The 25,196-nt window shown below is 39.3% G+C and overlaps 1 protein-coding gene across 13 annotated transcripts in view; it reads left to right on the forward strand.

Moving 5' to 3' along the window:
• ehbp1l1b (EH domain binding protein 1-like 1b) overlaps positions 1-25,196 on the forward strand; it is a 122,150-nt gene that overhangs the window by 81,760 nt on the left and 15,194 nt on the right. For 12 of the 13 annotated variants that reach the window (XM_051933557.1, XM_051933564.1, XM_051933568.1 and 9 more), the window contains 6 exons: positions 554-3,622; positions 11,667-12,051; positions 17,472-17,644; positions 17,987-18,035; positions 18,331-19,149; positions 20,654-20,735. In XM_051933557.1, the coding sequence (XP_051789517.1) occupies positions 554-3,622; positions 11,667-12,051; positions 17,472-17,644; positions 17,987-18,035; positions 18,331-19,149; positions 20,654-20,735 (4,577 nt within the window). The remainder of the gene's footprint in view (positions 1-553; positions 3,623-11,666; positions 12,052-17,471; positions 17,645-17,986; positions 18,036-18,330; positions 19,150-20,653; positions 20,736-25,196) is intronic. The other variant, XM_051933602.1, reaches the window with a different exon arrangement.

Here is a 25,196-nt window from a genome sequence, read left to right on the forward strand (position 1 = left end):
GAACTTTTATGACTTGATTATTGTAGTAAGAAGATGTATATACCAGTGATTCAGGATTCATCTATACCTCACATAGATTATTGGCCTAAGAAGCACAGATTACTACAAACATAGATAAAATGTATGTTATTTGTAGGTGTGTAATTATTTATGGTATTATAAGTTTAAACTTTCAGAGTCTTCCCAATGGCTCACTTAAATTTTAGGTTTACAAAACTGAGTTTGTAAAGCTTGCCTAACATACCCTTGCTTCAACTTTTGTGATGAGAATTTACTTGTGTAGTATGGCTGTGATGGTCATTTAAAACTCATCTACTAATTGTATAGAAGTGAAACATGTAGAAAATCATTATCTGTTGTACTTAGAAGGTGATACATCTAGTGCCTAATCTGAGTATTTTTCAAGAGAATCATTCTGAAATTTTATGACAGTTGTTTTAGATTTCCACAAATTTCAAGACATATTGTGTGAATGCCTTATTGCCATCATTTTGAATTTGTACACCTTACATTACTTTACAAATCTTTTTTGTCATGCTTTTCTGTACTTCAGCCTAGTTGGTTTATCCAACACTTTGCAGCAGTCTGTACCAGAAAATTACCCATTTGCACATTTATGTCGACCAGAGGAATCTGAAGCCACAGAGTCAACCTCAGATATTGTTTGTTCTGATGTGCCTTTGGAAACCAAGGACAATTTAATTTCAGAAAAAAAGACACCTGATACAGTTGGGGAAATACTGCCCCTCGGCCCCGAAACATATACACTGAATACTGTGATAATTTCAGAGTCTCCTGATCTTTCTAAAAATTGTAACAATGAGACTGAGCTGAAAAAGGTTTCTGAAGTTCATAATAAATTGGAAGTAGAAGATACTTTACTGCAGAATGATGCTGATGAGCCTTATAAATCACAGGACCAAGCAAATATTTTGCCAGAGCAAATTTGTAATATTTTTGATGAATCCAGAATCATATCAGAAAATGTAATGAAGAATGATATTAATCATTCTGAAAAACAATTACACAATCAGGTTCAAATGGAAAAGATCCTGGAGGTTTCTAATGAATTCCAAGTAGAACCTGATGCTTCACAGGAAAAGACCACTGGTCTATCTGATGAAGTCAAAATCCATTTTGAGGGAGCCCTGGAAACAACAAAAATTGATCATTTTCTAGATCAGATTACACAGGAAAAAGCTACAGAACCAGTAGTCAATATTCAACCTGAGATCATATTAACACAGGCAACTGAAGTTGTCAGTGAATTCCTAGCCTTAACTGAGGGAGAATCAAAAACAGCTGTTGGTCTTTCAGATGAAGTACAGCTTCAGAACTGGAGTACAATGCAGGAAACCACTGAAATATCTGATGAATTCCAAGTGCAGTCTTATTTTACATCAGAAGAAATTGCTGGTCCTCCAAAAGATTTGCAGCCTCAAGATAACAGAGCAGAAACAACAAATTGTTCTTCTGAAAATGTTCAACTATATCTCCATGATGAGATTACTCTGGAGAGAACAACTGATCTTTCCAAAGTTTTCCAGGAAGAAAGTGAAACAGAATTCCTCTCTGTACCAGAAGACATGTCCATGGATTGTCATAAAACGTCTGACAAGAAGACTGATAGTCCACATGAAAGTGTATTGAAAGTGGGTCAGTTGCTAGATGTTGGTGAAATTATACATTTAGAAGATAGTGAAAGTAAAAAAAAATGTGCATTGGAAAATGCAGATGGAAGAGATGCTGCCATAACCACTCCTTCAGCAGTGCTGTCTGAAAATAAAAATGATTTAGAAGCCAACAAAATAACAAAAAGTGAACTACAATACATTAAAATGTTACCATTTCCTGTTCCCATAGATTTTAAATTAAAAAGTATCCAAATAGACAAGAAGGCTGGATCTGAGTTAGGATATATAGAAAAGGTGCAGGAGGACATTTCAGAAAAATCTGTAACTGATTTGGAAGCATATAAAATAAAAGTTGAAGATGAGCCTAGGCAGCTCACAGATCAGAATGTTCCTCCCACAGCTCTCACTAGCTATTTTGACAATCCTGAGTCTGTAATAAAATCAGAACATGAACTTTCTGAAGAAGGACATTTACCCTCAGTTGAAGGAAAAAAAGAAGACAGGATAGAAATAGAAATGCCAGAACCATGTGCTGAAAACTTAAGAGAACAAAATATTTTAGATAGTAGCAGCAGTAACATAACACATCATAAAGTAAGTGAAGTAATAGATATAAAAATCGAAGAAGTCACACCCCAAGTAGCACACCAAACTGTTTCATCAGATGATGTTAAAGAAAGTAAAGACAGTTTAGTTAAAATTCCAGATCTAGTTGAATCAGTCAATTCCAATGAGTCAAAGGCAGATGCTGAAGGGAAGGAAGATAACATACAACTCAAAGTGGGTGTAGAAAAAGGAGACATGTCCACTGTGTTTTCATGCACTATTGAGGGAACTGATCAGAGTTATGATGGCAGTAGTATATCTGAGGAAAAAGAGGAAATTGTGAGTCAAATGGAAACCAAGTTTGAATTTAAGGAAGCTGAAATGCAACAAGAAATCCAGGAAAGTAAAAATGAAATGGTGACACAAGAAGCAATTACAGAAAGCAAAAGTGTTACCAGTTTCATAAATGTACACACTAACTCAGAATTATCTGAGGTTACCATGACTTTTATTTCAAAAATTGGAAATGAAACTAATAAAGAAGCTAGAAAGGAAAGTATTCAGGAAAATGCCATTCCTTCATCTTCTCACATAGTCTCAGTGGAAGAAAGCAGCAGAATTAATGGAGTAGAGGAGTTTTCTAAAGTGCAGTTTAGGAATGAGGAGAATAATGTGAATGTTTTGGCACAAATTAATGCAGAGGAATTAGCTCTAACAGATAAGATAGATAATCAGACAAATGGTGCAAATACAAATAGTGCGAAGCAAGTGTCAGAGCATGCTCAAATAACAGAGCAAGTTCAAATAAGGATGGCATCTTTAGAAAATGTCAATGAAATGGAGGAAGTCTACATGTCAAAAAACATATATCTGAGTGAAACAAGTTGTGAGTCAGACATTGACGCAAACAGAATGGGAATGCTTGAGGAAATTGAAAATGGAGATGTTTCAAGGGATGGTTCATTTAATAACACACCCCACACACTAATTGGGCAAACAGATAAACTGGTTCTGGAAATGTCCACTACATTGGGCCATGAAAAAGAAGAGCAAATTAGTCAGATAGAAAACAAGGGGCAGCCTGAGTTAAAATCTGATGTAGGGCTACAAGGTCAAAAAGCCGAAAAAGTGCATGGAGAGAATAGGCAGTTGGATTTAGAATTGGCCAAGCTTAAGGAGAGGCCAGAACTGCATAATGTTACCAGTGAGAAGAGTCCTGAAAATGATTACAACAAAATACTACTCAAGCTTGGAGATGAGAAGAATAAAGATGAGGATTCTATAGCTTCCTCTGTCCTTAATGTGGAAACTAGAACAAATTTAAGAAAAATGGATGAAAGCCCTCTGTCAAGCCCGAGTGAGGTTAAGATACAGGTGGAGAAGCAGGCAGAGGAGGCACCAGTATTCAAAGAGGAGGGAGCTGAGGGAAAAGTAAAATTTCGGTAAGTGTTAAAGGGAAATCAATGACAGTCATGCATAGTGATGTACAGCATGTCTCTAAATGTTGCATTTTGAAGCTTATCCTATAAAGTGCATGGCTTACTCTTCATTTTTGTCGAGAAATTTGTGCACATCTTTGTCCTTCCTAGTGCTTTGTGTGTCTATATATTTTGTAGTTCTTTATGGCCCAACAATTCTGTAACAGTTTTTTCTTTGTCATTATTTTCTTTTGTATTCCCCAAATCAATTCATTCATTTCATTCAATTCTTTCAATTCATTACATATTTCGGCAGTAAATATTAGACTATCTCCCCTGATCTTTTAGGGAAAAGGTGCACAAGTGTAATCCTCAAAATCTTTACCCTGCTGAGTTGACAAGCAGATTTAAATCTCATTTTGTATTCCTCCTAATGACACAGGACACACTATTGCACTCATACAACACCTGTGCCCCATTTTTAGTTTCAGACTGTGGTGTCTTCAGTGATGAGTCTCCAGGTTTTCTCTTTGGCCCTAAAGAATTCCTCCATGTAATCTGGTTTAATTGCACAAGTGCATTGTGTCATTTGTTATCTGTGAAATTCCCTGTTGTTGACTGCAGCTAACTGTGTGTTTATGCACCCTTCAATAGACCTGGCTCTGTCTCAGGTTGATTTCCTTCTTTTCACCCTTTCGTACCAGGTTAGAGACGTAATCTGTGCATATAGTTGCATATAGTCTACTATTTTCTTTCAGAGTTTAAAAAATTATAATGATGTCTCTCTTTGCTTAAAATGAAAATTTTCAACACCTTTTGTCTTTTCTCGTACCTAAAACCCAACAGGTTCTAGGTGTAGTGGATCACTATGCTTTTTCCACTACTATTATATTTGCATAACCTCTCTGCATCAGAAACACGGTAGATTTTACATTGGTTCATTTTATTTAACATTTACAGTATATTCACATGCAGTAGAGGTTATATTATTTATACTTTGGTTGACATTTAAATTTATCGTAATTTTGGTGCTGCCATATTGCTGAGTGTAATTGTGATGAGCATTGCTATTTTCTCTGCTGTTTTCTTCACTATGTTGTTGATGCCAGCCACACCCATTGCTAATCAAAGAAAAAAAGAACAACATGTGTGTTGTCCCTGACTCTCTAAGTAAGATCGGGGGAGGGGTGATGTTACAGCGCCTGCGCTTATTCAGTGCAGCTGGGACAACGCACATGTTCTTTTTTTCTTTCAGTACACGTGGCTTCCCTGTTTATTTCTATATCTAGTGACTTCTCTGCCTGTCTGTCTCTCTATTACGCAGTGCTCTGTCTGTCTGTGTGTTATGGATCTTAAAAATAAGTTATGACAGTTGTTCCTGTTAATTGCAGTCTCAATTGTTAAAAAAATATTTGAAAAGGAGCCTCCCACATGAAAATATAACGATCTCAGTAACTGACAGTGCATTCCAATGTATAAATTTTATGTCCGTTTGAGGTTTAAAAGAAAAGAAAAAAAAAAGCAACACTTCATCCCCAGCGGGGAATCGAACTCAGGTCTGTGAAGCAAGGAAAAGCTGCTCTGCAGCTAAGAGGCAAATCTTAACATGCTACGCCACTGAAGCTGTTGAATCATTCTTGAAGCTTTTGTGAAAGTGTTTATTTGATCTTTGGAACTCAGGCTTTATATAGTCTATAGTTTATGCCTACTACATTTTGTAACATTTATTACTAAAATATGAAAAAGTTTCTGGTTTAACAATGTGTTTACACAGATTACTTTAGAATAATGACCTCTTATTTCCACTGTAAAACTCCACTTCACTCCCACATAATCAATCAAGGCGTGAGCTGGGAAAACTTCGCTCACGTTCTAAGTCTGTGGGGGGATGGAATAGCCGACTGCTGGCAGCATGTCTTTTATCAGCACATTTAGAGGACAAAGGATGCTGGCGGAGAGGTGTGAACAGATTTAAGAAGCGATTTAAGGTGGGCCAGATATACGAGTTTTTTCGTAGGCTCTGGTAATTCTAGTGTTAAAGGCCTGGTTCTTGGTTTTTATCCTGGACACTTGCAAGCCCAGACACTCAGACTCCTTACTCAGTCTCTTGAGAGCTCTGATCAGATCCTCCATTGACTCAGCTAAAATCACAGCATCGCCAGCAAAATCAAGATCAGTGAATCTTTCTTCACCAACAGATGCCTCACAGCCACTGGCCCCCATGATCTTGCCCAAAACCCAGTCCATGCAAGCACTGAACAGAGTAGGAGGAAAAACACAACCCTCACTAACCCTAGAATCAACTGGGAAAAATGCAGAGTTTCTGCCTCCACTCTGCACAGCACTCACAGTACCAGTGTACAGACCGACCATGATATCCAGCAACTTTGAGGGGATCCCGCAAAGTCTCAGGATGTCCCACAGGGCAGCTTTACAGTCGAATGTTTTACAAAAATCGACAAAGGTTGCAATGAAACTCTACTGATACTGTATTTGCATTTGTGCTCCATGAGAACCCTCAGTTCTAGGATGTGGTAAATAGTAGACTTCTTAGGCGTAAAACCAGACTGCTCCGGACGCTAGTAGGTGAGCAGGTGATCATGGATCATTTTTTGAGGATGACCCTAGCAAGGACCTTACCCGGTACCGAGAGAAGTGTTATGCCCCTGTAGTTGTTGTAATCCAGGCCATCACCCATCCCTTTCCAGATAGGGACAACAAGTCCTGTTTTCCAGTCAGTTGGGATGACGCCCGTCTCCCAAACGGAAGCAAAGATTACTTGCAATGCAAGGAGGACAGCCTTACCACCAGCCTGGAGAAGTTCACCCCAGAAACCACAGATCCGTGCAGCCTTCCCTACCCTCAGCTGGTTCACCACCTGTACAATCTCAATGTGACTGGGTGGTTCACAGCTAATTGGAGGATCAACCTCAAGAACAATGGACCCAGAGATGTTAAAACATCCTAGTCAGAGGATTAGCTTTAAACAGCTGCTCATATTGGCTGACTGATAATACCCCTTAAGTAATGTCTTCCATTGATTTGCCTGTGGGCTCCGTGGATTCAGCAACCTTTGTTTGAGCCACATAGCCTATGGAGTTGTCACATTTACCCTAAATCTCTAGGTTTTCCTCCAGGTACTTATAAGCTCACACTCATAACTAACTTTTGGACTGTGTCAACAACCAGATGATTATCATCTATAGTAGATTACTGTAGATGAAAACTGTCAGATGAAATTTGTGGTATTACAGACACAAAATGATCCTATGAGAAGACATACAGCTAACAACCTTTTCAAGAAGCTAATAGACATGGGTACTAACAGGCAAAGTGGTTGCACATGTTAATGATAATATAAGAAACATTGTGGCTGCTAATCCATATTCCACTTAAACATTGTATGTTATAGTCCATGATGATTTTAACATCAGTCTTACCTATTGTGAGAGGCTGCCTGAGTATAGTTAAGAAATTAATGCCATTAGAGAAGGATCCAGCCTGACATTTAGCAGGATATGTGTGCAACTGACTCCCAAGCATTAAACAATAATACATAAAATTATTTTCAGTAGTGTAATGAGACAATTCAGAACACCTTTTCATTAAACGTGAAAAGAAATTCTTACACTAATTATCAAAACTTTAATGGGAAATATACTTTTTATTTTATGCATCTGAGTCACTTTTAATGGTTAACAGGTATTAATTGATCAAAGTGGGTAGATTATAGATAATAAAATGTTATCAGAATTTGAATCCCAATTTGGCATGTACTATTTTTAATTTTAAAATTAAATAAAGTTTTTAAGTTAAATTTTTATTTTAATTTTTTAGCAGAAACCCTTAAATTATTGAAAAAATAGTAGACTTTTAAATTTTAACATGGGACTTTTAGATTCACTTTCAGTGGAAACCACAAATCTTATTTAGGAATGTAATAAAGGTAAGAAATTTAATCACAATTGGCTGATTTATTTAAAAAATGCTTGCCACTACCATTCAGACAGGCACTCACACGAACAGCATACAGAAGATGATAAAATCTCATTAAATTTCTTTCTTCTATACAATATACAGTATAGAAAAAGTAAAAAAAAATACATTGATGTATTACTCAAGACTGCATCAGTGTGGTAGAACCTGGTTTGGTACAGTAGGTAAATTCAGAAGGTTCAGTGCCACCTATATACAGTATATTTAGATGCTGAATATATACAGGGTAGGATTCAAAAGTAATGAGCCTTTGTTCAAAAAGACAAATTTATTGAGCAAATCGGTACAACTAATTAATAGTCTTCAAAATAGGCACCTCCTGCATCAATACACTTTTGTAGGCGGCTTTTCCATGACTCGAAGGCGTCCACGTAGGCCTGTTCCAGGATGGCTGCAAGGGCTGCCTTGACATTTGCTTGGATGTCCTCGATCGAGTCAAAGCGTTTTCCTTTCAGCGCTGATTTTAAGTGCGGAAACAAGAAGAAGTCAGAAGGCGACACGTCCGGACTGTAGGGAGGCTGGGGGACCACCGGAACGTTCACCCGGGCCAGGTAGGCGCTCACGATGAAGGCGGTGTGGCTGGGCGCGTTATCGTGGTGAAGCTTCCAGCTGTCCTTGATGTCCCTTCGCTTGTGCGCGACGCTTCTTTTCAATGAGCATGGTCTTCGTCTTCAACGCGTACCGAAAGCTCGTAGCGGTACGAGCTCCGTTGCGTTGTGAAGCCAACACCCACCGTCGCTGGCAAATGGGGTGCGCGGCAAGGTACGTTCGCATCAGAACAAAATGAGGCTCATTACTTTTGAATCCTACCCTGTATTCTGCTGAATTTAACATGTTCTAGTTTAAACTGTTAAACCAGAAATTAATGCAGTGGCATTAGGACCTGACTTGTGCACCTCTAGAAAAGTATTTTTGTGAAGGGGAGATTGCTAGGTTCTAGTATTACTAGGCATTAAACAGTTTTTCTTTGTTCATAAATACTTACAGTACTTTTTAACATAGTGTCATAATATACAATTTTACAGTGCTATCAGCTGTTCTTAAGTATGTCAGTGACTTTGCTTCAGTGCATGATACTCTTATTGGAAGTGAGCTTGAATAAATCTTTGTCACATTTTATTAAATTATCAGTTCAGAAATAAGGGCATTTAAATTTCACTGAAGTGACACATTAGGTACAGAAAATTGATTGTTAAATCTATTTGAGGGACTTGTTTGTCCTTTAACAGACTAAATAATTCATGTTACAGAGTAGTTGGAACAGGACTGCAAAATTGATTATTAGAAGCTAATAGTGCAAGCTTTTGTTATTTCATGTTTTCCACTTTTTGTGTGTTTTCAGCTGATCTGTAGCAAGTTATACAGTATAACTTGAATGCAAGGTTTTCATGGTTGTTTTATTTGTTTATTGTTTTTTCCAAAAATGCTTGTTGTTGGTGCTGGTGAAAGGTCAAAGTTGTACTTGGCAAAAGCTTTCTTATAATAGCTATGGTAACTTGGTGATGGTTATTTCTTAGGACACATAAGCTCCACTGCTTCAGCATTTGCATGATGATTAATAGTTTTGCACGTAAAAGAACTTTATCAATAAATTCAAACAAGTGACAGCATTATCTATCGTGTTACTCCAACTTACAAGAAATCTAATTCTTTTAATTTTCTTGAATTACTTTAGCATTTTTCTTTAATCTTTAAGTTTGCCTCACATCCAAAAGGTGTTATATTAATTGGAAATTCAAAATTGGATTGGTTTGAGTGAATAGGATATGTGTATGGTTGTGCACTGCAGTGGGCTGACATCTCATCCAGTTTTGGGTTCTGTCCTGTTTTGCTGAGAAGGACCCTGCAACCCCAAAAATGGATTGTGTTTATAAAGGATGGACAAATAGAAACAGGTTACGTACTTCTTATAAATTAACAGTGAAACTGATTCTTCAAACATATAGCTGCTAATATGCAAACCGTATGGAAACGAAGGTCTGTGATACGGTTTGCATATTAGCAGCTGGAGATCCACAAAGGGAGAAAAATGAATCACATATTATAAAGTAGTTTTTATTCCTGAGCTTTCAGCCCCTACCAGCAGCCTTCATCAGAGGATAATGCTTAGACTAACAAGAATAAAAGGCAATATATAACACAATTTGTTGGGGGGGACAGGGGTGGTACAGATCGCAACGTTTTACTGTATTTATTATGAACATGAACATCGCAACGCTAGAAATTAGAAGGAAGGACTCACGATCACAGATCTATACACATACAAAATCAACAGGACATACGTTTAAACTGGGACAATGTACAAGTAAGATTTAAGGCCAGTACTAAAAGTGCCAGAGAACTGGCTGAATCTTGGCTATCAGACAAAAACGCCATTAACAGACATTTGAACATAAACCCAGCATATGCAAACGTAAGTAGAACATGTTCATAATGAATAAAACGTTACGACCTGTCTGTGTATATAAGGGGAATCTCAAAAATGTATTCTCATCTTCATATAGTCACCATTTCATATGGTGAGCAGTACCATTTACAATATTTAACAATATGACATCCATTATTGCTTATACGCAAACCTGTTTTAATTAATTTACTGAACAATTATTTTTGTTAAGTGTGTTTACATTTTTGACAAACCTTTGTTTTAGGTTGTTACTATATGGGTATATATATTGTTTACATACAATATATATACGTACGCATATCTATCTATCTATCTATCTATCTATCTATCTATCTATCTATCTATCTATCTATCTATCTATCTATATATCTATCTAAATGTACTGTATATAATTAAGCACAACCCAAAAACATGGTTTAAAATGTGTTAAATGTTCAAAATTGTATCCAGCAGGTTTGTTTCCCTAATTAAGGAAGGTATGTACTGTATGTATGTTCTTGATATCACAACTGTCTAATAGATATTGATTTACAGTTTTCTTCATATGTACAGCATAAAGCCTACTAAAAATCTTTCTCAGTTTGTCTCATCTACTGCTTTACAAAGATACCATTGCTTGTTAAAAATGAGGACCAAAAGAGTAAAACAGACTACTGACAGTAGTGTGTATTATGATTATCTTGCTGCAATAGACATTATATAAGCAGTTCATATGCCTAAGTTTTGACATAAAGGAAAATGTATATTAGTGCAAAAGAATAATGTTTTAGTCTTGATAATGTTCATCTTCCAGAAAATAGTAGTAGAATTCCTCCAAATTATTCTTTAATGCCTATTTAAGTAATGTAAGAACTTTTTTAGGTATTGACAAGTGGCACAATCATTAACTTCTAATAATTGCAAATAAATGTTTCCTTTGTATATACTGTAAAATAAAAACCATTAGGTCATTCAATAAATCTAATACACAAACATAATTTCAGTTCTGGTCACCTGCATTTTGTAAAGAATCACAAATATGGTAATTCAGTTGTTTTTTCCTTTTAGTACATTCTTTGTTGAGGTTGTTTAAGAACAGTGTAGCTCTCATTGGAAAATATGAAAAACATAAAATTAATGTACTTGAAATGTTTTTGTTTTTTATTTTGTTTGTGTATATTTTTTCTTTCAAATGTTATTAATCTAAAAAGAACACTTTATTATGTCTTTCTTGTCATACAAAACTTTACCAAGTGGCAGACAAATTCTCAAGATACAGCTGTTAATCTCCTAATATGGTTTATTTTGTTTTGCTTGGAAGAAAATAGGAATGAATCAGAAATTGCTCAGGTTTCATACTTTTTATTCAGTTACGTGGATGATCATCACAGATCAATCTAATAACCTTATGCTTCACATATTAAATAATTCCTGTAAATACATTTAGACACTTTCAGCATGTTTTATATTTTATATGCCAGTTTTTACAGTGATATTTTAATGTTTGTATTGTGCCCTAATGAATCCTTTTATTTGTAATATCAATCTTACATCTTTAGTTGCTCAAGATATGTTAAGCTTATTACATTTAACAAACTGAAGCAAACTGTGTGTAGTTCAAACTTTTTTCTCAGCACCTGTCATATGCTGAACTTTTTATCCCTTCTTTTTTGTGTGGCTGCCTAGTATTCAAGACAAAAAGACTAAGGAAGAAACACCTATTGCTGCCCCTCGCATCAAGAAAAGATTAAGTGTTACTTTGTCAGAAGACAGTTCACCACCACAATCAGCTCCACAATCTCAAGCAGGAACACCTGATGTCAAAAGGACTCCTGTGAAGAGCACAGAACCTCCTAAACATACCCTTGTATCCAGACCCAGTGAGCACAATCCTTCACATGGTGTAGGTTCCACTGTGCCTCCCACATCTAATCAGATTTTACCTCCAATAAGGACAAAAAAGAAAAAGCTGCTTTCACCAATCACAACAATAGATGTTACTCCTGAGAAGAATGTAAGCAAACAGAAACCAGAAGTGCTTGAGAAACAAGAGCAAAGTCCCCAGTCTGAGGTATTAATTGAAGAATTTATGTACTTACTGTCTTTGCATCACTACTGTTTCCCAAATAGTATAATTTCAGTATTCAGAAATTTGTCTGATTATTGCTTCTGTGACTGTCTTTTTTTTAATAATATATTTATTAGCTTTAAATCCAAGTGGATAGGTACTGCACAGTATAACATTTTCTCCAATAAATCAGAAAAGGCTATCAAAACCCATCCATCCATCCATCCATCCATCCACTTCCGCTTATCCGAGATCGGGTTGCGGGGGCAGCAGCTTGAGCAGAGATGCCCAGACTTCCCTCTCCTTGGCCACTTCTACTAGCTCATCCGGGGGAATTCCAAAGCATTCCCAGGCCAGCCGAGAGACATAATTAGACGTACCTGGAACACCTCACCAGGGGCAGATGCCCGAGCCACCTCATCTGACTCCTCTCAATGTGGAGGAGCAGTGGCTCTACTCTGAGCTGCTCCCAGATGACCAAGCTTCTCACTCTTTAAGGGGAAGCCCAGACACCCTGCAGAGGAAACTCATTTCAGCCACTTGTATTCGCAATCTTGTTCTTTTGGTCACTACCCATAGCTCATGACCATAGGTGAGGGTAGGAACGTAGATCGACTGGTAAATTGAGAGCTTTGCCTTTTGGCTCAGCTCCTTTTTCACCACGACAGACCGATGCAGAGCCTGCATCATTGCGGATGCCGCACCGATCTACCTGTCGATTTTCCGCTCTATTCTTCCCTCACTCGTGAACAAGACCCTGAGATACTCTGCCACTTGGGGCAGGATCTCGCTCCCAATCCTGAGAGGGCACTCCACCGTTTTCCGGCTGAGAACCATGATCTCAGATTTGGAGGTGCTGATTCCCATCCCAGCTGCATCACACTCGGCTGTGAACCGATCCAGAGAGAGCTGAAGATCACGGCCTGATGAAGCAAACAGGACAACATCATTTGCAAAAAGCAGTGACCCAATCCTGAGCTCACCAAACCGGACCCCCTCAACGCTCTGGCTGCATCTAGAAATTACTAGTACCCCATACTCCCAGAGCACCCCCCACAGGATTCCCTAAGGGAATGGTCGAACGCTTTTTCCAAGTCCACAAAACACATGTAGACTGGTTGGGCAAACTCCCATGCACCCTCCAGGCCAAGGGTGTAGAGCTGGTGCACTGTTCCGCGACTAGGACGAAAACTACACTGTTCCTCCTGAACCCGAGGTTCGACTATCTGATGGACCCTCCTCCAGGACTCCCAAATAGACTTTTCTAGGGAGGCTGAGGAGTGTGATCCCTCTGTAGTTGAAACACACCCTCCGATCCAACTTCTTAAAGAGGGGGACCACCACCCTGATCTGCCAATCCAGAGGCACTGTCCCCGATGTCCATGAGATGTTGCAGAGGCGTGTCAACCAAGACGGTCCTACAACATCCAGAGCCTTGAGGAGCTCTGGGTGTATCTCATCCACCCTCGGGGCCCTGCCACCAAGGAGTTTTTTGACCACCTCTGTGACTTCAGTCCCAGAGATGTGAGAGCCCACCTCCGAGTCCCTAGGCTCTGCTTCCTCATTGGAATACATGTTAGTGGGATTGAGGAGGTCTTTGAAGTACTCCCCCCAACAACCCACAACGTCCTGAGCCGAAGTCAGCAGCACACCATCCCCACCATATACAGTGTTGACACTGCACTGCTTCCCCCTCCTGAGACGTTGGATGGTAGATTAGAATCTTCTCGAAGCCGTCTGGAAGTCGTTCTTCATGGCCTCCCCAAACTCCTCCCATGCCCAAGTTTTTGCCTCAGCAACCACCGAAGCCGCATTCCACTTGGCCTGCTGGTACCTGTTATCTGCCTCTGGAGCCCCACAGGACAAAAGGGTCCCGTAGAACTCCTTCTTCAGCTTGACAGCATCCCTCACCGCCGGTGTCCACCAACGGGTTCGGGGATTGCCACCACGACAGGCACCGACCACCTTACAGTCACATGGCCTATTCAGACTCAATGTCCCCCACCTCCCTCAGGACGTGGTCGAAGTTCTGTCGGAGGTGGGAGTTGAAGCTACATCTGACAGGGGACTCTGCCAGACGTTCCCAGCAGACCCTCACAATATGTTTGGGCCTACCAGGCCTGATCAGCATCCTCCCCCACCATCGAAGTCAACTCACCACCAGGTGGTGATCAGATGACAGCTCCTCCCCTCTCTTCACCTGAGTGTCCAGGACATGTGGCCGCAAGTCCGATGACATGACCACGAAGTCAATCATCGAACTGAGGCCTAGGGTATCCTGGTGCTAGGTGCACATATGGACACCCCTATGCCTGAATATGGTGTTTGTTGTGGACAATCCGTGACGAGCACCAAAGTCCAATAACAAAACACCACTCGGGTTCCGATCGGGGGGGGGGGGAAGGGGGGCTTTCCTCCCAATCACGCCCTTCCAGGTCTCACTGTCATTGCCCACGTGAGCATTGAAGTCTCCCAGCAGAACGAGGGAGTCCCCAGCAGGTGCGCCTTCAAGCACCCCCTCTAGGGACTCCAAAAAGGGTGGGTACTCCAGACTGCTGTTCAGCGCATATGCGCAAACAACAGTTAGGACCCGTCCCCCCACCCGAAGGCGGAGGGAGGCTACCCTCTCGTCTACCGGGGTGAACCCCAATGAACAGGCTCTAAGTCGGGGGGCAATAAGTATACCCACACCCGCTCGGCGCCTTTCACTGGGGGCAACTCCAGAGTGGTAGAGAGTCCAGCCCCTCTTAACACTAGAATTACCAGAGTCTACGAAAAAACTTGTAGGTCCGGCCCACCTTAAAACCATTCGCACCTCTCCACCAGTGTCCTTTGTCCTCTAAATGTGCCGATAAAAACAAGCTGCAAGCAGCCGGCTATTCCATCCCCCTACCAACTTAGAACGTGCAGGAGCATCTCCCAGCTCATGCCTTGATTGATTATCTGGGAGTGAAGTGGAGTTTTAGAGTGGAAATAATAGATCGTTATTTGGAACACATGCATTTCATGTGTGTTCCGTTTCTACAGTAATCTGTGTAAACACATTGTTAAAACAGAAACTTTTTCATATTTTAGTAATAAATGTTACAAAATGTAGGCATAAACTATAGAATGTGTGAAACAGCATGAAGTCCAAACATCAAATAAACATTTTCACAAAAGGTTCAAAAACAATACAACAGCTTCCATGGCGTAGCGGTAAGATTTGCTATCTCAGAGCGCAGCAGGCTTACTGTCCATCAGACACCTGAGTTCGATTCCCCGTAGAGAAGAAAGTGTTCTTTTTTTTTTTCTTTTTAACCTTAAATGGACATAAAATTTATAAATTGGTATGTACTATGTTATATTTTCATGTGGGATGCTCCTTTTAAAATATTTTTTAACAATTGAGACTGCAATTAAAATGAACAAGTGTCCTTATAACTGTTATTTTTAAGATCCATAACACACAGACAGACAGAGCACTGCATAACAGAGAGACAGACAGGCAGAAAAGTCACTAGATATATAAATAAACTGGGAAGGCACATTTACTGAAAGAAAAAAAAAAGATCAACATGTGCGTTGATCCTGCTGCACTGAATAAGCTCACGCTCTCTAACATCCCCCCCCCCCCACTTCCTGATTTGACTCTAAGTAACAGCGCAAGTACAGACGCAAACCAGGTGTTTGTGTGTACTGTATAATATTAACAAAAAGAGCAGCTTACTACTGAAAATAGCAAATATAGGAGTGAATGGGGATCTAACCAGGGACTCTTGATCACACTTGGTTTGCGTCTGTACTTGCGCTGTTTCTTAGTCAGATCGGGGGGGAGGGGGGGATGTTAGAGCGCGTGAGCTTATTCAGTGCTGCAGGATCAACGCACATGTTGCGGTGGGGGATGGAATAGCTGGCTGCTTGCTGCTCGTCTTAATCGGCACATTTAGAAGACAAAAGAGAGGTGAGAACTGTTTTAAGGTGGGCCGGATCTACGAGTTTTTTCGTAGACTCTGGTAATTCTAGTGTTAGGGAGACTAGTTCAAGACTCCACGCTGTGCATCAAGGTGAGCCCAACTATATCTAGCTGGAATCTCTCAACCTCGTGCACTAGCTCAGGCTCCTTCCCCTTCAGAGAGGTGACATTCCACGTCCGAAGAGCCAGCTTCTGGAAGATCGGACCACCAAGGTCCCCGCCTTCGGCCACCACCCAACTCACACTACACCCAACCTCCTTGGCCCATCCTACAGGTGGTGAGCCCAAGGGAAGAGGGACCCACGTTACCTCTTCATGCTGTGCCTGGCTGAGCCCCATGGGTGCAGGCCCTGCCATCAGGCACTTGCCATCAAGCCCAACCTCCAGGCCTGGCTCCAGAGGGGGTACCCAGTGACCCGCGTCCGGGCCAGGGAAAGTGCCATCCAATGTTTGTATGCATCATAGGAGGTTTTCTGAACTGCTCTTTGTCACATCCCTCACCTAGGACCAGTTTGCCTTGGGTGGCCCTACCAGGGGCACAAAGCCCCCGACAACAGAGCTCCTAGGATCATTGGGACATGCAAACCCCTCCACCACGATAAGGTGGCGGCTCGAGGAGGAGTCTATCAATACCCATGTACTGTATTTGTTTGTTGCACTGCCATTGTAGAAATTGTTGTGGCAGAGCAGAAGATGAAATTTTGAACAACTTTTGCCTTTTGTAGATAATGTTTGCATATAGTGAAATGGTCAGGTAGAGAAAAGAAAAATGAAGTTAATAAGTTAATTAAAGTAGAACTGTAGTAGTAATTTAAAACTTTGAAATTTCACCATGCAAGTACAGTATTTGGTAAAGTATCTACAGCCTACTGCTAGGAGTTGAACTTATTCAATCACTTGGTATTTACAGTATGTTATTGTCAAGTTCTAAAAATGATAATAGAGATATGGCATAGGGCTCTCTCTTACAAAAAAGAATGATGAGGACAAGCTGATGATTAATGGTTCATCCTGATTCTTGCACCAATCAAAAGTGAGTGTTGAGGGTAAGCAAAAATGTGTTTTGAAAATGTAAACTACAGAAAGAAGTTCAACCTTGTTTCAAGTAGCTGAGCTTTATTGCTTTCAGTAAAATTTGATTGAATAATTGAAAGAAGACCATCTCCTTTTGAAACCTTGGTTAAAACATGATAATATAAATTGATTCAAGTTATACAGTGCTGAGTCTGGCTTAGTCATCTTTAATCAACATGCTTCCTCCTAGAAATGTATAAATATTGTGGCGCACAATTCAATTCACATTTGTAGAGATGGATTACTTTAACTAAATAAACTGCTACTCTCACTTGGGATTTTAGGTGAAAGTAACACCTAACTTAAATGTGACTATATTTCTTCATATAAGAATAAATTTATTAATGCTGATGTGAAACCATAACCTTCCTATTTTATTTTTGTCTATGCACAGTCTTCAAGCCCACTGCCAAGCCCAGGCCTTGTTAGTTCAAGCCAGTCTTTATTGGAATGGTGTCAAGAAGTGACAAAAGGATACCGGGCAGTGCGAATTACTAATTTCACCACATCTTGGCGCAATGGCTTGGCGTTTTGTGCAATTCTGCACCATTTTCACCCAGAGAAAATGTAGGGTTTTTTTTTCTGTCTCTGACCCTGTTTCTGAAATATTAATATTAATCTTAACTTTGAGCCTATTTTAGTACTTGTGGACTGTATTGTAGTAAAAAAGTCATGTTCCAACTAACCTGTTTCTGCATTGGAGTAGTACTACTAATTGTCAAATGTATAATATACAGTATAAGTAAACAATGTTGATTTTTTACTGTAATATTTAAATATGCTTACATTTTTCTGATTATTTTAATTTTCTTTAATATATATAAATGAACAAAACTACATGTTTCTTTTGGGCAAAATGTCATTTTTTTGCCAAGTGAATTATAACTTTCTGTTTTGTTTCTTTTACAGAGACTATGATTCCTTAGATTCTTATGACATTAAAAATAATAATAAAAAGGTGAGTTGTGTATGCTTACATATTGTAGTAAGCTCTTGTTAACTTGCAGTTATCTCTTTTATTCTATAAACAGGTTTTAAGAATAACATTGTAAAATTTCAAGTTAAATGATTTTTCCAACCATTTATTGTAATCATAACTGAAGAATATCATAGAAACTAACCTCATTAAGAGTGGCAAGGAAAGCCTACACCCTACAGACATGCCTGGAATATTAGAGTTGTGCAGACACTCAACAAATTTAGGGAACATACCCCTGTGCAGATAATCATGTGGTTTCTCTTGATATTTACAGGCTTTTGATGGCTTTGCAAGCCTGGGAATCAGTCGACTGCTAGAACCAGCTGACATGGTGCTTCTGTCAGTACCTGACAAGCTAATAGTGATGACCTATCTTTGTCAAATTCGTGCCCATTTCACTGGTCAAGAACTCAATGTGATACAGATTGAACATAATAGTAGCCAGAGCACGTACAAAGTTGGAAGCTTTGATTCTGATACCAACTCTTCAGTGGACCCTGCCAAGTTTTATGCAGATAGGATACATGCATCTGGTGGAATTCTGGGACTGAAATCAGTAGGAGAGGAGGGCAAGACTTTCCAAGAAACTGTGGATAAAGAAAGAGTGCAAGAGAAATGTTGTAACCAAGATGACAAAAAAGGCTTATTTGCTGTTATGCCATTAAATGATAAAACTCCACACATTAGCAGCTCAAAAGATGCCACCACTAATTCAACAACTTTAAAGGCCAATGGCGTTTCTGCTGATAGTGGAGGAGATATAAACAATGCAGTACAACCTAAGATTTCTGAATTAGTACCTCCACCAAGGACAAAGCGAGCTACAGTTAGGGTGGACAGCATCCATGAAAATGGAGGGGAAAAGGTGGAAGATGGTTGGAAAGCAGAAAAAGAGAAGCTACAGAGACAGATATCTGTAAACAGTCATGGAGGACCCACAGCTCCCTGCCGGCCTCATGCTCCAGGAAAGTCTGCCTTTTCCCATGTAAGGGATGCAGACCTAGTGAAAAAGCGTCGTTCACGGCTTAAAAGTGAGTCACAGTCAATTGATGAGGCAGAAGTAACAGAAGGGCTTTCGCTTCCTAAGTCTGAGGTAAGGTGGACATTTTCTACTTCTAATAATGTATGATATGATCATTTATTTCCTATTATATCCGAAATAATTCTTTCCTGAATTCTTTTAGCATAAGAAATTTGACAACACTTTTTCTAATACATTTTTGATAAGTAAAGAACAATTCTTAATGTAGTGTATTGTGTAATACTTAAAATAAGTAGGCCAAGGTAGTTGTATTATGCAAATAAGTAATGGAGATGATTGAGAAAAAAGGAGAATACAAAGTGCTAAATAAACAGGAAGAAAAATAAAGCCTTCTTGATTCTCTGGACCTACCTCACCCTGTCTTGTTTTATAGTTTATCTTGGATGACTGTGCCATTTTGTCTACCTAATTGTAACACAGAACAAGACTTTTCACATTCTAAGAGCATCTGTTTTGACTGGCTTTAAACTTGCTTCCAAGGTCACTTGCAGTGGTCCTCATAACTTATAGATTGACCACATATGCCCAATACTGATGTTTTTTTTTCTGATGGTTCTTCATTCTCCAATTGTCAAACAGAAAGGTTTATCTGCGCACTGCTGGATCACAGTCATCTACCCTGCTTCTCACTTTTGGGCTCATGCTTGTGCTCCTGCCAATTGCACTACATTCTATCCAAGAGGGCTTTTCCTTGTCCCAAAGAGCTCTGCTCAGCCCTGATCCTTTCTTCTGTATACAGTACTTGTAGCGACCCCAGCTGAATGATGGTCAACTCTCAGACTGATGGTTTATGAATGTTTATTACCGTTTCTGAGACCTTGCTTCATAAACACAATGTAAGAGCTATAAAGGCAAAGTACAAAATAAAAAGCATGTAAATAACTTAACATAAACATTCGTAACTTTTGTTTTACATATAACACAGAGAAATGAATACCTTGTTCACTTTTCAGCGAGGTGCTTGTGTGTTAACCCTATATGTCACCATTTTCCTTTCCTATTCTCGGCAAAAACTGCACAATTAATTATGTAAACCAAAGACACCCAATAACTTACCAAATAAAAGTCACGCAAACGCTGTGATTCAAGCCCTGCTGAAGCATCATGTGTTCTTTACAGTACTCTCACTCACACATATATTCAACAAAAATCAAAAAAAATCAGCAACATTTTGTTTAACTTTCTCAACAAACTGCAAAATCTTAAACTGTATGGTATCTTGCATCAGTAGTACGTGTTATGGTTTACAACAGCATTTGATATCAAGTATATAGTATATATGAAGCATAGCAAAATTTCAAAGAAAAGTGAAAGGATCTGAATACTTTTCTGAATCTGAATACACCTTATCAAAAAAAAACAGCCCCCTTTCTTCAGTTTTTTCTGTCTCTATGACGCTGCAGTAAAAAGGTAACAATCAGTTACAGCTTATTCATTATATGCACTGGCATGCTTTGCTGAGTACTTCCTTGGCTTACTTTATTGTGAAATCTTTAACAGGAAGTCCATGTGAAAGCACAGAAATGTTTTTGATGTTTTGTTGTCTTTCCTGCAGACTTCTCTTCATGAAGCCAATGTTACTTCAAAGCCTGGCGTAGCCTCTTCAAAGAATCGACTCAGTCAGGAGGCCGAGCTGGGTAAGATCACCAAAGTCATGTATATGCAGTTTAAAATTAGGAAAACTTGATGAAACATTTATAAATGCATCCTCCACTCCGGTCTTTGTCCGATAGGTAAGCTGCAGTGTGTCCAGGTGGTCTACCACAAGAGGACTTATATAGTCCAGGAACAGTCTCTCAGAGGTCTTTATTATGTGAGACATAAGTGCCACTAGTCTGTAGTCATTAGGTGAAGATTTGCCTGCCTTCTTTGTAACAGAAACAATGCAGGATGTTTTCCACAGCAGTGGCACTTTCTGAAGCCTTAGAGACAGACTGAATAGGTGACAGAGGACACCACAAAGTTGAACTCAATAACTGACTCCATCTGGTCCTGCAGCTTTTCCTGTGTGTTGCTTCCTCAGTTGTCTCCTTACTTGGTCTTCAGTTATGGACAGTCCACACTGATGGTCAGAAATGGACTTGTCACTGGCCATTCCAGTTGACGTGGTAGGAGTTGTTGATGTAGTAGGGATGGTATAGGGAGACTGGTCATTGGAAGAAGGTGGCAGTGGGAGGAAAAATCCATTAAAAATTGGTTCAGGGTATTAGCTTTGTCCATATCCCCTTCTAGCACCTGAGCCCTTCATTGCTTGAGTCTTGTAATTATACATAGTCCTTTACAGACATCATTCATGTTATTCTGAGTGAGTTTGTTTTATGTTTTAGCTTTGTAAATGTTTTTACAGTTAAAATGTCAGATTGTGAAAAGGTTCGGAAATAACACCCAACATATTGTTGAAAACTATAGTATACCAGAGTGACAGGTATCTTGCATTGCTGCTAAAGGAACAGTGGCAGAGTTTTTAATTTTGTGCCTAGAAAATTTTAATTAATTTTGTTAGACTCATAAGAACTGAAGACATTATTGCTCCCCTGGCATACCTTGGATCCCTGAGGAAGACTCCACCATCATCACACCCGCTCCTCTAAAAATCATTATCGGGGACAGTCTGCCCCTAGAGCGCAGATCCTTTGCTCCTCTGTGGGGCTAATGACCACTCTGCCTCTTGCTTGCCTGCTGGCTGGTTTCGGCACCTGATACTGCTCTCACAGTTCTCTCTTTCTCTGTTGATCCTCTCTTCTCTGCATTCAGGTTTATTTTGTACTGGATGATTTGGTGCAGGTGTGGCACTCTGCCTACTCTGAGGTGTGAAATGAGGCACCTGACTGATCCACTCGCATTTGCACGTGAGTGAACGATTAGCCAAGCAGCCAAGCATCCCAGTCAACCCAGGAATGCACACCCACACCAAAAAGTCAGCAAAATCAGGCATTTGGACCAGGTTTTCATAGATTTTAGATTTAGGTAGAACCAAGCTGAACCATCTGATGTTTGAGGTACAGTGGACAAAAATCAAGTGCCTCTTGCTTGGGAGCACATGTTTATTTAATCCTCCACAGATAAACTTGTTAAAATGAGCCCAACTAACATTAGCCAAAAAACAGTAGCTAAATGTGTTGAACTTATATGTCAAAACCTTTAAGATTTTTTAGCTGCCTTTGTCAGACACAAAATACTTAAGATTTGTTTTCATTAATATAAAATTCCTCTGTTAACAAATATTATACAACTTTTATTTATTCATAAGTAAACATTTTAGTGAGTTGGGAGGGTCAGACTGTCTGCAGTAGTGTGCAGACACAGGACTAAAAAGCAGCCTCAGACATAACTCTACTGAGTTGGTATTTTATTGCTCCATCATTCAATATAATCTAGCTAAAGACCTCCAGAGTTTTGTTTCATTAAGGAGGCAATCAAATTGCACACATCCAATGACGTTTGTATTATATGTGATGTTACACATTACATCCAGACATTTGCGTTTATTCAGCACAACATTTCAAGGCATACCTCTTGTATACATTTCATACAAAATACTTACATCATTTTTAAGATTAGGGTTGTGGAAAGGTTATCTGATTTAGAAGTGATAACAAATATCGAGAAGGCATGTCTTCTAGTTGGCATGTTATGTAGTAAGACTGTTTCTTAGCAACAGTGTCAAGTATTTCTTGGAGTTTCTACTGTGTAAATCATATGACATAAGTATGCAATTTCTACTGTGTAAATCATGTGACATAAGTATGCAATTCAATTGGCTGTTCCGTAAAGCTCTTGAATATCAGAGTTCCAGGGGTCTGCAGCTACACTCTTCTCCACATTTCAGCATCTGCATACTGCAGGGAATCTGCAGCACACCAGTAAAGTCAATATATTCCATGGCTCCCATTCATCACACTGAGGAGTAGTGCAGTTGTAAAAAAAAACTGTGACAGGCTGCATATTTTCCACGCATTCATATGTGGAAGGGAACCATGGAAATTGGTATAGACATAAAAAATATACACATCAAATTGACATGGCAAGGGAAGCCTGTTCCTTGCCATTCCCTAGTAACCACTTTATCCCATTTCCAACAGATGAGGCTAAATATATGCAGACATCCAGACACTGTGACCCAATTTGGTCAAATTTATGTGCACATTCTCTACTAATGCACTTACACTATGTCCTCACCCTACCATCATAATTGGAAAAGAAGTCAATGTAGTAGCAGGGCATCTTCACCACAGAACACCTCACAGAGCTGAGCAAAATGTGTACATTTTATAGGAAATGACTCTAGTGTTTTTTTCTTTGAGAATTTTTTTTCAAACAGAAATTACATACAGATGTATGCTGAATAACACATGACCTGTGTGATACATATATGTATGCACAAAAGCATGCATCTCTGACTTCTCATTGCATTCATAATGGTTAACATGGTACAACACCCTACCCTACATAATACTGTATACATATTATACAGTAGCATATTATGCTTCATCAGGTAAAATAATAACAAATGTAAAATCAACTTATTAATGTATTATTCTGGCAAAAACTTGAAATTATACATTGGTATCTATCACAAGAGACACTGTCTGGAGTATTTGGGGAAATACAGAGATACATAGACAATGTGGGAACCTATTGCCAAGAATAAATGCCATATTATTATGTAGACTTTGAAGTAATGATAAATATACAACAGAAGAAAACACGGTAAAACACACACACACACTCACACTCATACTTAAATGGCATAGTTTCAGAGGGTGCGGCTAACATTAGCAAGTTTGTATATTTTGATTAAGATTCAAACCTCCGTGTTGTTTCCAGAATGCAGCACCACTAAATGAAAGGTATTGGTTTCCCCAGTTGAGCTAAATTAGCAGCTTTTATGTCTGAGTGTTAAGACAGAACTTATGACTTCACCCATTACTCACCTAACCCTCTTCACTCCATGGATTATAAAGTGGTTTAAATACTTAGCTTAGTCTAACATTATTTTGAAACTTTGAGTGAGCATACAGCTGTTCCTCTGTTCATTTTTGATGTGTGTACTGAATTAATGTTGATTGAATCACCTTGAATTATACATTAAAAAAATTATATATTTCAAGTTGAATGTATTTATTTTCATCTATCTGCTTATTTCTGTGATGGGTTGCAGGGATCCAAAGCTTATTCTGAGCACTTCAGGCTGAAGGCAGACACCATTGACACACATACACGCAACCACATTATGGGAATTTTATTGAAAGTAAAATCTATTACAGGTAGACTGCAAAAAAGAAAAAAAACAGGATGTAGTGGGTTTGAAATGCCTGAAAATGGCGGGGGAAACATTGTGGTTATTAATTAAACGTAGGCAACCAGGAAAAGGTACATGGTGAAGTTACTAAATGAGGAGAAAGAATGTGATAATTATGTTCATTGTTTTGATAGCAAAAATTGAAGTGGAACTGAAGAAGAAGATACTAAAATTAAATGTTTGTTTGGAAGCAAAAGGCCTCAAAGTAAATGCAGGACACATGATGGTTGGAAGCATGGAAGAGGTGATCGCATGGTTGTGTGGTTTGTGCAGTAGAAGTGTTAGGAGAAACTGTCAATGCACATGTGGTCAGAAGTCAGTGCAGAAAAATGTAGTTATGTGAAGGGTAGGCTGCATGTGGAAAGTGTAAAATTGTTTTGTAGAAGCTGTGTAAGGGGGAGCAGGGTGCCAGTGTAGTAAGTGAGACATGGCCAATGAAGGTGGAACATCAAGCAAAGCTGGAAAGAACCCAGGTGAGAATGATCAACTATATGTGTGGGGTGTCAAGGATTAGGAGAAAGATAGATACTGAGTTAAGAAAAAGACTTAGATGTGGAGAAGAAAGCAGAGGATGACTGAGTGAAGCAGTACACCAAGATGGGGTGGAGGGGATTAGGCTAAGAGGGAGGGTGAAGCAGACATGGTGGGAGGTGGTGGATGGTGTCAGAAGAATAGGTGTCACCCCAAAGGATGATCAGAGCTGTGGAGAGTGGAGGCAATTGATATATGGGCAACTCTGCTAACTTGAGTAAGCCTACAAAATGGCAATTTAACAATGGTGATGATGTTTTGCAAA

The sequence above is a fragment of the Erpetoichthys calabaricus genome, chromosome 1 (genome assembly GCF_900747795.2).
Source record: "Erpetoichthys calabaricus chromosome 1, fErpCal1.3, whole genome shotgun sequence".
Classification (NCBI taxonomy): Eukaryota; Metazoa; Chordata; class Cladistia; order Polypteriformes; family Polypteridae; genus Erpetoichthys; species Erpetoichthys calabaricus.